This window comes from Taudactylus pleione, unplaced genomic scaffold, assembly GCF_031769625.1.
Source record: "Taudactylus pleione unplaced genomic scaffold, aTauple2 ptg001915l, whole genome shotgun sequence".
NCBI lineage: Eukaryota > Metazoa > Chordata > Amphibia > Anura > Myobatrachidae > Taudactylus > Taudactylus pleione.
Genome location: NW_028286312.1, coordinates 557166 through 570999, shown reverse-complemented (window position 1 = coordinate 570999; position 13834 = coordinate 557166). Strand labels below are relative to the sequence as shown.

The window sequence follows — 13834 nt, the reverse complement described above, 5'->3', positions numbered from 1 at the left end:
CTATAGACAAGTCATGTTCTGCAGCTTACATAGGGATAGTCACAATTTCCTAAGGCATTGCTTCTAGTATGGACCTGATACAGGTCCTGGGGCCTTCTTGTATCTACACACATGTAATAACGATATGTACTCGAGGGGTTATAGTTCTGTTTCTGTCAGGCTATGGCGCCCCTTTTCGGGGGACCTATTATTATTTACATCTACACTCCAGTGGCGCACTTGGTAGTGAACTGATTTGACACCAGGAATGCAGGATATATATTATATATATATATATAGCATGCTGATCTCCTGGTCCAGGAGTCTGAAAAGTAAACTTACTATGTTGGCATTAACTCTTCCTTTCAAAGAGTTTGCCTTTTCATGCAACTATGTTTATGAATATTTCTTAATAATTGGGAAATCCTGTTTTTTAACCCTAACTGGGGTTATCACTACAGATATATCCCTTCTTTACTTGGGATAACTAATGCATTCTATGTACAGGTACCTGTCTCAGCATAGATTCCGGTACTCCATATTATTGTCATGTCGCATATCTCAATAAAATGAGTTTCTGAAGGGCCCCTACGTACATTTCCTATCAGTTTATAAAGAATCCAGGTTCTCTACCTTCCTCCAGGCTTACTTAGTTAATTTACATGAAGGCCCAGGGCCACCCGCCGATATAGGCAGGGTTCAGGCCTGGATTGTATTAGTTTGGTGGGCGTAATACGCACTTCACCATTATCAGTGTTAATGTAAGGATGTTATGCTAGCAGACCAATTTTGGGTTATATGTATGATTCTATATGGATAAACATCCCTTATGGAACACGCTCCGGTATAGAGTCCTGTTGTACAACCTTCTTGTCTCCACTAACCTTTTGCTAGTTTTCTACAGTATTTTCTACTGCAACATCGCCAGACTAAAGTCTGTGCTGTAGAGCATTGGTCTTAACCTACTGAAGCTACACTCTATACCTGACGTGGCTGGTTGCTGTGAGATGGAAAAGGTCAGTGACATTCTACATAGCGTCCAGAGGGCTTCTGGTCGCTCACAGGTAAGCGGGCTTACTCCACTAAATGCCTTGGAAGAGGCTCCTATTTCAGGCAACCTGACATTACATAGCCGTTATTCTCCCTTACGCACCCTAGCCGTCCGCTCTTTTAATCAGTTGGCTCTACGTTTTAGAGCTTTCCTGGTGTGTGGGTACATTGTTCCAACATTGAGCTTAGTTACACTATTCTACTAGAATCTGTTGGGATTATGGACTGAATTGCACATCTTTCTATTAAAGTGAGACAGTCACTATGTTCCACGCAGGGGGCCTGGTGGGTTTTTCCGTTCAGCATCTGTTGCTATTTCATCACATTGACAAGTACCTGACGGGTACCTTCATGGTTGTCTGAAGTGCTCTAGCCTTGCTGTATGGGATGCTTCCCTATATTGGTAGCGCTCCCTGGCTGGCTGTTGCATCCGTGCTCTTTAACTGCTAGGGTGTCCTGGTTGTTTCAGACTATGTTTGGGCCAGCAGTTGGTACTGACTACGCACTTCCATCTTGTTGGAAGAGGTCTGTTGTTTAGGGTTTGTTGATGTGGTTTCTTTTCTACTACAGGGTTTCAGTTGCTGCTTATCCCTCTGTTTCCAGATTGGGTTGTACTACTGTCTGACCCTCTGAAGGGATGGTAGTCTCAATCTTCTCGAAGCCGCCTCTGCCTCATTCCCAGTGGGATCTCCACTCGTTTTAGACTTCTATGGTCTAGCCCTTTTGTTGGTTAAGAACCTTGTAGTAGTTGGACCTCAAGACTGTTTCATGGTGACTGTTCGGTCTTGCCTTTTGGCTCCCTGTATACTCTTTGTTAGGAGTCTGTGGACAGGATCAGCTTTGTATCTGTAGATTGGTATCGTTACACTTATATCTATATGAGTTATGTCCAGCAGTGCTGGGATTCTGCTGTCTGCAACTTTGGCAGCTTACGGTTTCCGAATCTGGTACGGTTTTCTCGAGTTTTGTTCTTGGGTTACTGCCCTTCTCCTATGGATTCTGGTTGGGGTTCTCTGCTCCCAACGGTCCGGCTTGGTCTGTTTTCCGATGAGTTTACAGTGTTCTGATGCTTCTCATCTGCAAATGTTTTCTCACTAGCTGCTTTATTCAATTCGATTTACGTTGTAAGTTGTGGAATTTCTGTGACTGTTCAGCAAGGAGTTCTAATTGTCTCCTATGCTCTACGACACTTGATCCTCGGCTCTTGCCTTCCGTTGGGCCTCCGGTTCTGGGAGGTTCCTGTTGTTTCATTTGGCTGAAGGGTCTGCAAGTTCTCCGCGCTTCCCACCCGGGAGGTTGGCTTTGGGACGTCCCCACTGTCTTGAACTCCAGTGTCCCCTAGTGGATGAAGGAGAAAACAGGATTTTGGTACTTACCGATAAATCCCTTTCTCCGATTCCACAGGGGACACTGGACGCCCGCCCAGCGCTGCGTACATGCCATTTTGTTGGGTCCTTATATGGTTGTGTGACTGCATGTGTTCCCTGCAGTGGTCCTCTGTTCTCCTTCAGTCGGTCTTGTTCCGTTCTGTGGACTTTCTCCTTCTCCTGGTCTTCTATTGTCCTCCGTCTCCTCTCGGGCTCAGTTCTTAAACTGGGGCTGATGGGGCATAGAGGGGGAGGAGCCAGTCACACTTCTAAATTATTTAAAGTGCCAGGCTCTACTCTACCACCGTCTATACCCCACTGTCTTGAACTCCAGTGTCCCCTGTGGAATCGGAGAAAGGGATTTATCGGTAAGTACCAAAATCCTGTTATTTTTGAACTTTTTTTATTGTTGTTCTTTATTTTTGAATCTGCTCTGGAAGCCACCTGCCACGACAATTTTTTTTTTTTTTCTTTTTAATATTCGTCTTACATGGCCCTTATATCAAATCAAGTTCTAAATATGATCATATTCCATATTACTTTTTTTTGCTGAAGTGTATGGAGACAGGTCTTAAAGCCCTGTTCAATATATAAAATCCCCAGGAATTAATTTATGGGGTATGAAATGATATATTTACTGTAGTATAGAGCGTGTGTTTCAAAGTCTGTCCTACTGGAAATCCCCTCGTAAAAACATTCAACATATGAATATAAATATTTCAAATAAAATTTAGTTTTACACATTTCTAAATGGTATAGTGGAACAGTCAAACAAAGTTGCAAAAGATTCGGCAACACATTTTCCATAATAGAATAGTTTTTTTAAGCTATAAAGAATATTATGGTTGTGCACGAGCACAAATCTGTTGTGGTTTTTTTATGCATTTGTGTTTTTCTCTTTTTAGATTTTTTTTTTTTTCTTTTACAATAATGCAACTCTTTTTTTCAGTATAGTATACCTGTACAAACACTGGTGGTTGCAGTAACTTTGACCTTTTCTGTGACTCTTCTTGGCTATGTTGATGTATGTCCTCTCCTTCTGATTTGTGTTTTAGTTTCTGCAGCGTTCTTTCAGAACCTAAATTGTGTCACACATGATTTAGACAACATGATCTGCCGCTGGGACACCCCAGACTCTGTTGGGCCTGATCTAGTCTATGACGTTAATTATAGGTAAGAATTGTACTTGGTTTTTATGTAATACCTTTTACCTCTGTACCCTTTTCCCAGTATGAGGACATTCATTATTCTACACTTCTGTCTATAGTCTCAAAAAAATTGTACGGAGGACAATGGAATTAAATATTTAAAAACTTAAAATTACAATTTTCATTGCATTTATAATTGTTTTTGTTCCGTAACTGGCCTATCTGTCCTCTCTTGGGAAAAAAAATACTATATTTAACCTTTTTAATGAACCCCCCAAAAAATAAAACATTAATTTTAAAAGTACAGTGAGTCTCCTTAAGGCCTCAACTTTTTTCCAAAGTGTCACTACAAAAATATATATCTTTCGGAGAATATAAAAAGTGATAGTTTAGCTTTAGGTTGTTGCACACTGCATAAATTTGTACCCTAAGATGCCAGAAGACCAGTTTAAAGGGTTTTTTTTGAATATTTAAAAATTTTGCTCATATGCCAATGTTGCCGATGTTTTCTTGTTTCCTTAATACAGGTCTGCGGATAAAAATGAGCATTTTGAAACAAAAATCAACAAGATAGAAGTTCAATTTGTCATGTTTGGACTAATAGATGTAACCATAACAGCCAAAAATGTTCCGGGGCAGCCGCAAAAACACTTAAAGATGACCATGGAAGATATTAGTAAGTCGTCCAGCTCCAAGCCCCCCCCTCCCTTTCCATCCCTCCCATTCTGTTGACATGATATATCTATGTACATCTGCATGTTTCATACCTGCCACATAATCGGATATACAGCATCAGCATCCTGACCATGATGATCATTTAGATGGGACACACTGTTTCAGGGAAGGGTGCAATGATCTAGAAATCAAAAGCTTTTTCTTTTAAATAACTTTATAAATTTATTTATTTATTAAGTGTTTCTTATATAGCGCAGCAAATTCCATTGCGCTTTACAAATTGAATCAACATTAACATTATACTGGGTTGTAAAAGACATACATACATAAAAGACATAAGGGTAAGAGAGCCCTGCTCGCAAGCTTGCAATCTATAGGGAAATGGGTGTTGATACACAAGGACAGGTGCTACATATTGCAAATTGGTCCAGCCTGATTGCAAATGTTTTTGGTGGGCTGTATAATCCAATCACACTGGAAAGTTGGCCTAGGGTTAGAAGGATGTTAAATTGAAGAAAGAGAAGATGTGATAGGTGTTTACTATAAGAAGAGAGTTACAGTAGATAGGGAGCTATAAAAGGTTATGTGGGCGGTCCTGGAATCTGATAAGCTTGTCTGAAGAGGCGAGTTTTCAGAGAACGCTTGAATGTTTGGAAACTAGTGGAAAGTCTTATTGTGCGTGGGAGGGCATTCCACAGGGTGGGTGCAGCCCGAAAAAAGTCCTGTAACCGTGCATGGGAACAAGTAATGCGCGGGGATGAGAGACGCAGATCTTGTGTAGAGCGGAGATTTCGGGTTGGAAGATATTTTGAGATAAGTGAAGAGATGTATGTTAATAGCTTTATGTGTGAACATAAGTATTTTAAATTGAATACGGTAGAAGACCGGCAGCCAATGGAGGGACTGACAGAGTGGATCAGCAGACACTGAACATTTGGTGAGAAAGATCAACCTCGCAGCTGCATTCAAAATGGATTGTAGTGGGGAGAGCCTGTTTTTGGGAAGACCAATAAGGTGACTATTTCAATAGTCAGTGCGGGAAATAATGAGTGCGTGTATAATGCGGCCCATACACGGTAAGATTTTTTAGATGATGTGCACGATTTTGATCGATCGCAATGATCAATCGTGCACATCATGTGTGGTTTGGCATGCTGTGCGACGGCGATGCCCGTGCCTGCCGTCGTGCATCTTAGATCTTATGGAAAAACCATAAGACCTGTGATCCGTCATGCTGTTAAATAGGTAACCGAAGCATCTTGTAAGATGCATCGTTTACCATTACTGCAGCATGCGATGCATCGGGCTGAAATTTGAAAACGTACAGAGGTGTTGTACGTTTTCAAATCGCCTCGTGTATGGCCGGCTTTAGAGTTTTTGGGGTCTTGCGTAAGATATGGTCGAATTTTGGCTATGTTTTTTAGATGTATGTAACAGGATTTAGAGACGAATTGAATGTGGGGAACAAAAGACAGTTCAGAGTCAAGGATGACACCAAGGCAGCGAGCTTGTGGGGTTGATTGTCGAGTTGTCAACAGTAATAGAGATATCAGGTTGGTAACTACTATTGGCCGGTGGAAATATAATTAATTCTGTTTTGGATATATTAAGTTTGAGGTCGCGAGATGACATCCAAGATGAAATGGCTAAGAGACATTCAGTGACACGGACCAGCACAGATGGTGACAAATCTGGGGAGGATAGATAAATTTGAGTATCGTTCGAGTACAGATGATACTGAAAACCAAAAGAGCTGATTAGTTTGCCAAGAGAGGTGGTAAAGATTGAGAAAAGCAGAGGACCTAAGACTGAGCCTTGTGTTACTCCAACTGATAGAGGTAGCGAAGTGGAGGTAGAATCAGAAAAGCGAACAGAGAAAGAGCGATCGATCGAACCAAGAAAGGGCTGTGTCTTGAAGACCTAGGGATTGTAGTGTTTGTATGAGAAGAGAGTGGTCAACAGTGTCAAATGCAGCAGAGAGATCTAGAAGAATTAGGAGTGAGTAATGGCCTTTAGCCGTGGCAGTGACCAGATCATTTACTACCTTAGTCAGTGCTGTCTGTGGAGAGTTGGGAACGAAAGCCAGACTGAAGTGGGTCCAATAAGTTGTGAGGGTTAAGAAAGTGTGTAAGCCGAGTGTAGGCAAGTCTCTCCAGTAGCTTGGAGGGGCAAGGGAGCTGGGAGATAGGACGGTAATTTGAGAGTTAGGGTCAGAATTTTGTTTTTTTTCAAAATGGGAGTGATCACTGCATGCTTGAACAGTGATGGAAAGATACCAGCAGAGAAAGAGAGTTTACAGATTTTAGTTAAGTGTGGAATGAGCACAGGAGACAGAGTTTTACCGATTTGTGAGGGTATAGGATCAAGAGGAGAGGTAGCAGAGTAGGAGGATGAGAAGAGTGTAGATACTTCATCTTCATTAGTGGGGTCAAATTATGAGACTATATGAGAATTTAAATAAACTATTTAAGAAAAATCTCTATTTAGCACTGGACAAAAAAAAGTGTGTTGTAAAAAAACACAGTAGGCAGCGTACCCCAAGATTGCGAACGTGCAGTTGTTGTTAATTCCAGAAACGGAGTGGTTAAATATTTTATTTTGTTTCCAAACCTTGGTGACTTGCATATTCAACGTCGTCTTGGTCCTGTAAAAAGTCTGTTTCGTTCATTAGGATATTTTTTTCCTGTGTTTTATCTTCATTAGCAAAATAATGGCAGTAATGGACTGTAATTTACTGTAAGTGGATCGACTACTGCTGTCTGCGGAATCCTGAGCGATTTGTACATTTGTGAATACTAAGAAGTGTTTACCTGTGTAATTGTGTTTCTCTGGTTTATAGCGTACAGTCCCCATACACCAGAGATTATCTCCTGGATTGCCGATTATCAGTCGGATATCCTGTCTGCGGAATGGACGGTGGATTCCTCCAGTTTTCTAAATGACGAGAAAGTGAAATGGGAGATAAACGTGTTACGGGGTGAAAACTTGAAGCTTGTCAAAAACGTATGTATAATTGTGCGCAATGTATTCTGTGTACATGTATGCTTCGTATCTTCTAGTAGCCCAGCGTCCAAGATCATACATACCATGCCTGTATCTATGTAAATACTGTGAATGTGTTTGTTGATACGTAGAGAAGATCATACACCCTTAATTTTACTATTTAGGAAACGTTCACTGTGAGCTGGAATCCATCGAAGACCGTGTTCAACTGGAATTGGACTTCTGATTTTCCTTTGAATTGCACGTCGCACTCTATAAGGATTCAGTGCTACGTCTATGTAGAATACTACGATGGGAGAATAGAACCCAGTGAATGGAGTGGGATTAAAACCGTAGATGGTAATAAAAAAATATATGTATATATTGTGGACGAGTTGGACAGTAGAGCAGCTTCATCATTTTTCTTAAAACAACTACAACTTCTGATGGCCTGGATACATCTGTTCATTATCTGTGTACCAGCAAATTCCTAAATTCTGTCCCTTTTAACCTCCGGGCTTGTTCAAAAGGCTGCGAGGAAACGCATAAGTCAGTGTTGTGCCAAAGTAAAGTGTGTCTTATATTGTAGAAAACAAATCAATGTCTGTTGTGAGCTCTATATCCGCCATGTCCTAAAGAAATGCAAGGAATAAGACTACATTGTGCTTATGTAGCTCACATTAAAGATTACAAATAAATCCCTGCAGTGCTGCAGGTGAGCAGCAGGAGACGTGTACTGGTATAGACATTTCTGTCATACTGACTAGGGAGCTGAGAGCAGCAAGGACATCACAATAGTTGGGACATCTGAGCCACCAGGGTAACCTTTTCGGAATAGTTGGGACTTCTGAGCAGTCAGGGTAACTTTTCAGAATAGTTGGGACTTCTGAGCAGTACGGGTAACTTTTTCGGAATTGTCAGGGTAACTTTTTGGGAAAAAAGTGGATTTCATCGTCCGTTTATCAATTTGGATAGTGGAGTAGAGTCCGTTAAAGCAAGGTATATAGTCATGATAGTAACACTCCAAACTATTTTTGTTTGTCCCTGAGCCCATCCACCCAAAAAGGCAACCACTCTTTTCTTTGGGGCCTGTGCCATGCGTGGTGAAGCCATGCCTCTCTGTTCTGGAGCAGAAAGCCAAACGAGCCTTCACTGTGCCTGCTCTGGCCCCAGCCCATACTCAGAAGGACAAAGTAGGAGGCTCCATACTGGATGGTTTAGCTCCACCAATACACTTTACTTATAGACGCACCCCCCCACCACTACATAGAGTTCCAGAAACATTATGCAGCTCTGGATATGTTTTACTTCTTCTCTGTATAATAACGTATACTGGAGCTGTGGAAGGACAGGATCAGAAGCTGTAACTACACTTACCAGAGATGGACTGAACTGAAAGTTTTGTGCATTTATTTTATACTTCAATGCAGTGTTGTATAGTAATGGGTGCTTTATTAACTGTTTAGTGACCCACCTAATTGTGTCCCTGACAGGCAGCGGCAGCTCTGAGCCTGAGATGTTCCCTGAAGATCGAGTTGTTCTCGTCGGCTCCAACATGAGTTTTTGCTGTAAATTGGTAGACGGGAGCAGCATAGGGTCAATTCTTTTTATTTCTGCCTTTCCTCCACTGATCGACCTTGGGAGCAATAGCAGCAGCGGCATTCAGCTGGTGGGGTTGAACATGTCGCAGTCTAGCGGTGACAATTTAATCTGCAGCACCCCTGGGGACGAATTTGCCACAGGAACCGTGGTGTTTGTTGGATGTGAGTATTGCAAGGAGTGTGTTTCTCAGGTTTGCAGGAGCGAGGAATTTGCTACAGCATGGGAACGTTGGGAACTCTGGCTAGAAATAAGTAGCGCATATGTGCTGCATTACAATTTATCAGCAGCAGATGGCACCACTGGGCACTTCTCTTTAGAATGGCGTGATATGTATGCTTTTCCAATGCAGAAAAGGGCAGGTGTTGCAAAAGACAAGTCAGTGAATGACTGACTCATAGGCAAATTCGAGTCTTCAGAATCCAATAGCAAAACACAAGCCCTGGTCCAGCGGAGATGTCCATGGTCGTGGTGTAAGTTCCTTTAATAGCGAGCTAGGCAAAGGTTGAGTTTTGCAGATTGGACTCTCCTGTGACTCCAATCAGTGGTTCCAGACAAGAGAAGAGAGAACAACAACGTAAGTTGGGTACACACTGTGCAATACTAGGCCAATTAGCCAATTCCCAGCTGCCCAGTCTGATTATTGCACAATGTGTACACAGCATCTGGGGCAAGGGCTGCCATCAGAAATTGTGGGGCCCGGGACATACCAAATAGGCAGGGCCCCCCCAGCCCCTATTATACAGAGTACACCTCATAGCAACCCCCCTAGTAAGCTCCTCACAGCAAGTCATCTCTCCCCATTCCGCCCGCGCCCACTACTCCCCCCCCTGCCAAACTTTCATTAACTGACAGGCTCAGCCAGGGTTCCGCTCCTACCAGCGAGCAGCAGCCACCCGCGCCCACTACTATATACCCTCCCTATCACTCCAACCACCCGCCGGCGCCGCTGCTGCTGCCGTCTTTATGGCTGGCTGTGGGATGCAGACAGAGAGGATGCTCCCAGCTGCTTGATTGTGTTGTAGGCTAGCAGCACAGAGCAGGCCGGGAGCATCCTCTCTGCCTGCCTCCCACAGGCAGCCATAAACAGGGCAGCAGCAGCGGACAGTTGGAGAGATACTGTAGGGAGGGTATATAGTAGTGGGTGCAGGCGGCAGCTGTGCGCTGGTAGGAGCGGACCCCCAACCAAGCCTGTCAGTGATCGTAAGTTTAGCAGAGGGGAAGTTGTGGGCAGGCGGTAGGAGGCGTGGACGGGCCTCCCAAATGTCTGGACCCAGGACTCCAGACCCGGCAGTCTCCCCCCCCCTGATGGCGGCCCTGACTGGGCTGATGGACATTTACAAGCCAGTCGGTTCGGCTCCCAACATCAGCAGAGCTGGACATCGCTCATCGGACCAGATGAGCTGATATCGAGACCAAAAGTGCAGTGTGTACACGGCCAGCCCAACAAAATGCATTTAAATATCGTGTAGCGTGTATATGGGTAATCTGAAGTCCAGAGGATCGTTTCACCTGTTAGAAAAAAAAATTAATATTGTGGCTATGTCTGGTGTGTACTTACATTAGTCATGCACTGACTGTCGATCTTAACCCTTCCATGTACTGAATTTGGAACTACCTTTTATTTAATACTAGACCTAACATTAGCACAAGACCTACTGTAAACTTTGCTCAAGCTTTAGATGCTTCCAAGATACCTTTGATATTTAATAATAAAAACAAAGTTTGCCGTAATCCTGGATAGTTCTAGTGACCCCTGCTGGACAGTGGTAGAAGTAGTAAAATTGTGATTTTAGAGCACAGAGCTCCATCTACCCATCCACATATGTATTAAAGCATCTATTTAAAAAATGTGCGTTCTAATAGTTAAACATTGACATGTAATGACTATTGTGCATCTGCCAGTGCAGTGCAATCACGGACACAGGCTTTATAACACGTTTTCTTTCAAGAGTAGTATTTAATTGGGGACATGAACCCATTCACATGCCCGTCTTGCGTGTTTCATAAACCCAGTGTTCATGTGAAATTTGGGTGATTGATGAATGCGTGATAGGGTTAATAGACTCGGGTTGTGACTGTGAGAGTCATGCTGGATGATGAAGGTAAAACATGATGGACATGATGATCCTCAGTATAAAGCGCTAATAAATGACTACTTATGCGTTTTTGTCTTAAAAAAAAAGGTGCAAATTACAATTGTAACATTTATTTGCATTTTGCAATAAGTCATGTTCGTTTAACCCTCTGCAGACCCTCCAGATAAACCGCAGGACTTTGACTGTGAAGCGCGACATCTCCGTACAATAAATTGTACTTATAAAGTGGGAAGAGCGACTGGATTGTATGGCGACAAGCGTGGGACAAAATACACATTACATGAACGGTAATCCCGGCTGCTTTATACAGAACGCTCTCTAGAGCTGTAATGTTTGGGGCCTGTGATCTCCCGCCCAGCTATAAGCAGGAAGGTGTGTAGTAACAGCATTTGGTGCATCTGTACGAAAATGAGCAAGACAAAACATTTAGTAGCTGTCCTAGGTTAAAAAAGAAAGACGGCCTGTTCCCATGTACTTTGAGCCAAGAAATAGAATGGGTATAATTCTTAACTAGGTAATTACCTGATAACACTAATGTGAATACAGTAGTTATATGGGGGCATATGTGTTAAGCCGTGGAGAAAGAGCGAGAGAGTGCCAACCAATCAGCTCCTAACTGTCAGTTTTCAAACACAGCCTCTAAAATAACAGGAGCTGATTGGTAGGTACTTTGGGGGTCTGTTCATGAAGCAGAGAAGAGCCCCGTTTAGCTGAAATAAGGGCTCTTCTCTGCTTCGTGCTATTTATGGAGCAAGTTACCGTGGAGAAGCTCATTACTTCCCCAGCGGCGCCCCCGCTCCATTCCTGCATCGCATCACCATACTTTTGTATGGTGAGTGCGATTCATAGAAGAATGGAAAGCTCAGCTCTCCGTTCCTCTCCTGCGGTACAGATTCGCCATCTGAGGATGGCGTAGCCTGTACCGTAAGCCGAGCAGTGCGGGGAAGCTGCATAATTCCCTGCTGTCTGCCCGGTGATGGCTCCGCCCCCTTTTGCCCAGCATCCTTTGCAGCAGGTCTGACCTGTTGCTCTCAGACGCCGGCGTATGGCCAGTGAGAATAGAAAGCTCCGGCACCCGATATATCTGTATTCTCACTGCGTCCGGGGGTCGCGGAGGGGCCGGTATAGTGCACGGAGACGCCGGAGAGGTAAGTGTACATGAATGGCTACTGAACTTCACTATAGATCACATCAACCTGATGCGACATATAGTGATATTTATTGTGAGCCACTTCATGTTCGTTATGAATAGACCCCTTTATCTCTCTTCAAGGCTTAGTACACTACATAGACCCCCAAAGTACCAACCAATCAGATCCTGTCATTTTTCAACAGCCGCTAAAATAATAGTTAGGAGCTGATTGGTTTGTACTTTATCTCCATCCACTTCATCTCTCTCCAAGGCTTAGTACATAGACTCCCTGCTGGTCTTTAAAGTTCCACTTAAGTAAATGTAGATAAAGTACCCTCCGTAAACAGCAAGTGCCGTCTCGTCCCCTCCTCTTCCTCCTACCTAATGCTGCAATACATTTGGGCTGCACAGAGCACATTTGCAGGATAATTTGGTCTCATGTTGTGGATTATGGCAGTAACGCATTACACGGGTGGTGGCATGGATTTATATACACTGACGTGCCAGTCCTCACCTAAACGTACAAGCTGATGTATAGCAGCTTCCATACTCAGGACACGTCTTCAGATGCTTATTTTATTTATTTCTGAAATTATTTCACTGATATCTTCCCGGTTTCCGGTTCCAGTTGTAAGAATTGAAAATTATAAAAATAAACAACAACAAAAAAAAACACCAACAAAAATGGGTCCGCAACTGGCGAGTACCATCAGGAAAAAAAGTCTCTGCATACGCTACTGTAATAATTGGGATGACACAAATTCATAGGATCGCACTAGTGTGATCATCACCTGAACCTGTATTTCAGCTTCTCCGGAACGAATATTTCATGTACGACGAATGACACGGAGCAGGATGAATACGTCTGCCTCTATGATGTACAGAACAACCAGGACTCTCATGATTTTTTGCTCATTGCTATAAATCCTTTGGGGTCGTCGGATTCCTCTGTGTCTATGAAAGTCACGGAGAGGAGTAAGTAGAATAAGACTTTCTGTCAAACCGTTCCAATGATGTCACCTGCTAGTGGTATGATCAGACTATTGTGACCAGTGTCGGCTCCAGAGGGGGAGCTGCAGCACAATCTAAAATTCAAAAAGGGGAATCACACCAACTGCCACTGAGTCCCAGCAGCGTTTGGGGTGGCAGTTGGTGCGGCTCCCCTATTTGAATTTTGGACTGCCACCTCTGGAGCCGCCACTGATTGTCACCGTGGTATTGTCTCTAATGTCTGAGCAAGTTTCTGCATTCAATCTTCTGCTCGTCTCTTAAGCATCCAAAGTTGAAGCGGGTGGGGATAGAATATTTCTAAAATACTTTAGCCAATCAGATATCATCTAACAGCAGCACAGAGTGTTTCCAGGGCTCCCTTAATGCACAGATTAGTAGTATGAAGTTACCTTAAACAAAATTAAACAAAAATAATGATATTCCTTTGTAACTGCTTAAATATGTGGGATTTTCAGTTAAAGAAACAAAGAACCAATGCACATGTATATTGTCGTTAAAGAGCAGCACACAGTACATTATACCAGAGGAAAACCGTTCTAGTGATCCTGAAATTCTGATAAACTCCTAAGAATAACATTCAGCTCCCTGTGCCCATCTGGCATTCAAAATATTTGTCTAATGTATATGATTTAAGTATGAATGTATAAAATGTTCCTATTATAGGATTTTAGTTATTTTCCTTGCAGAGTTTGCCATTCAGTCCAGTCGCCATTGTTTGTTTTCTCTTCCCCGTAACGCCTTTATATTATGACAGTGCTCTTTATTGAGGTGTTAATAGCTTGGGGGTGTAGC

General features: G+C 43.0%; 1 protein-coding gene across 1 annotated transcript in view; it reads left to right on the top strand.

The window, feature by feature from the left end:
* The window catches only part of LIFR (LIF receptor subunit alpha), a 97803-nt gene that overhangs the window by 54228 nt on the left and 29741 nt on the right, over positions 1–13834 (top strand). Inside the window, exons 3-9 of the mRNA XM_088465217.1 lie at positions 3452–3569; positions 4072–4220; positions 7059–7222; positions 7387–7561; positions 8695–8964; positions 11054–11186; positions 12840–13006. Coding sequence (XP_088321343.1) covers positions 3452–3569; positions 4072–4220; positions 7059–7222; positions 7387–7561; positions 8695–8964; positions 11054–11186; positions 12840–13006 — 1176 coding nt within the window. The remainder of the gene's footprint in view (positions 1–3451; positions 3570–4071; positions 4221–7058; positions 7223–7386; positions 7562–8694; positions 8965–11053; positions 11187–12839; positions 13007–13834) is intronic.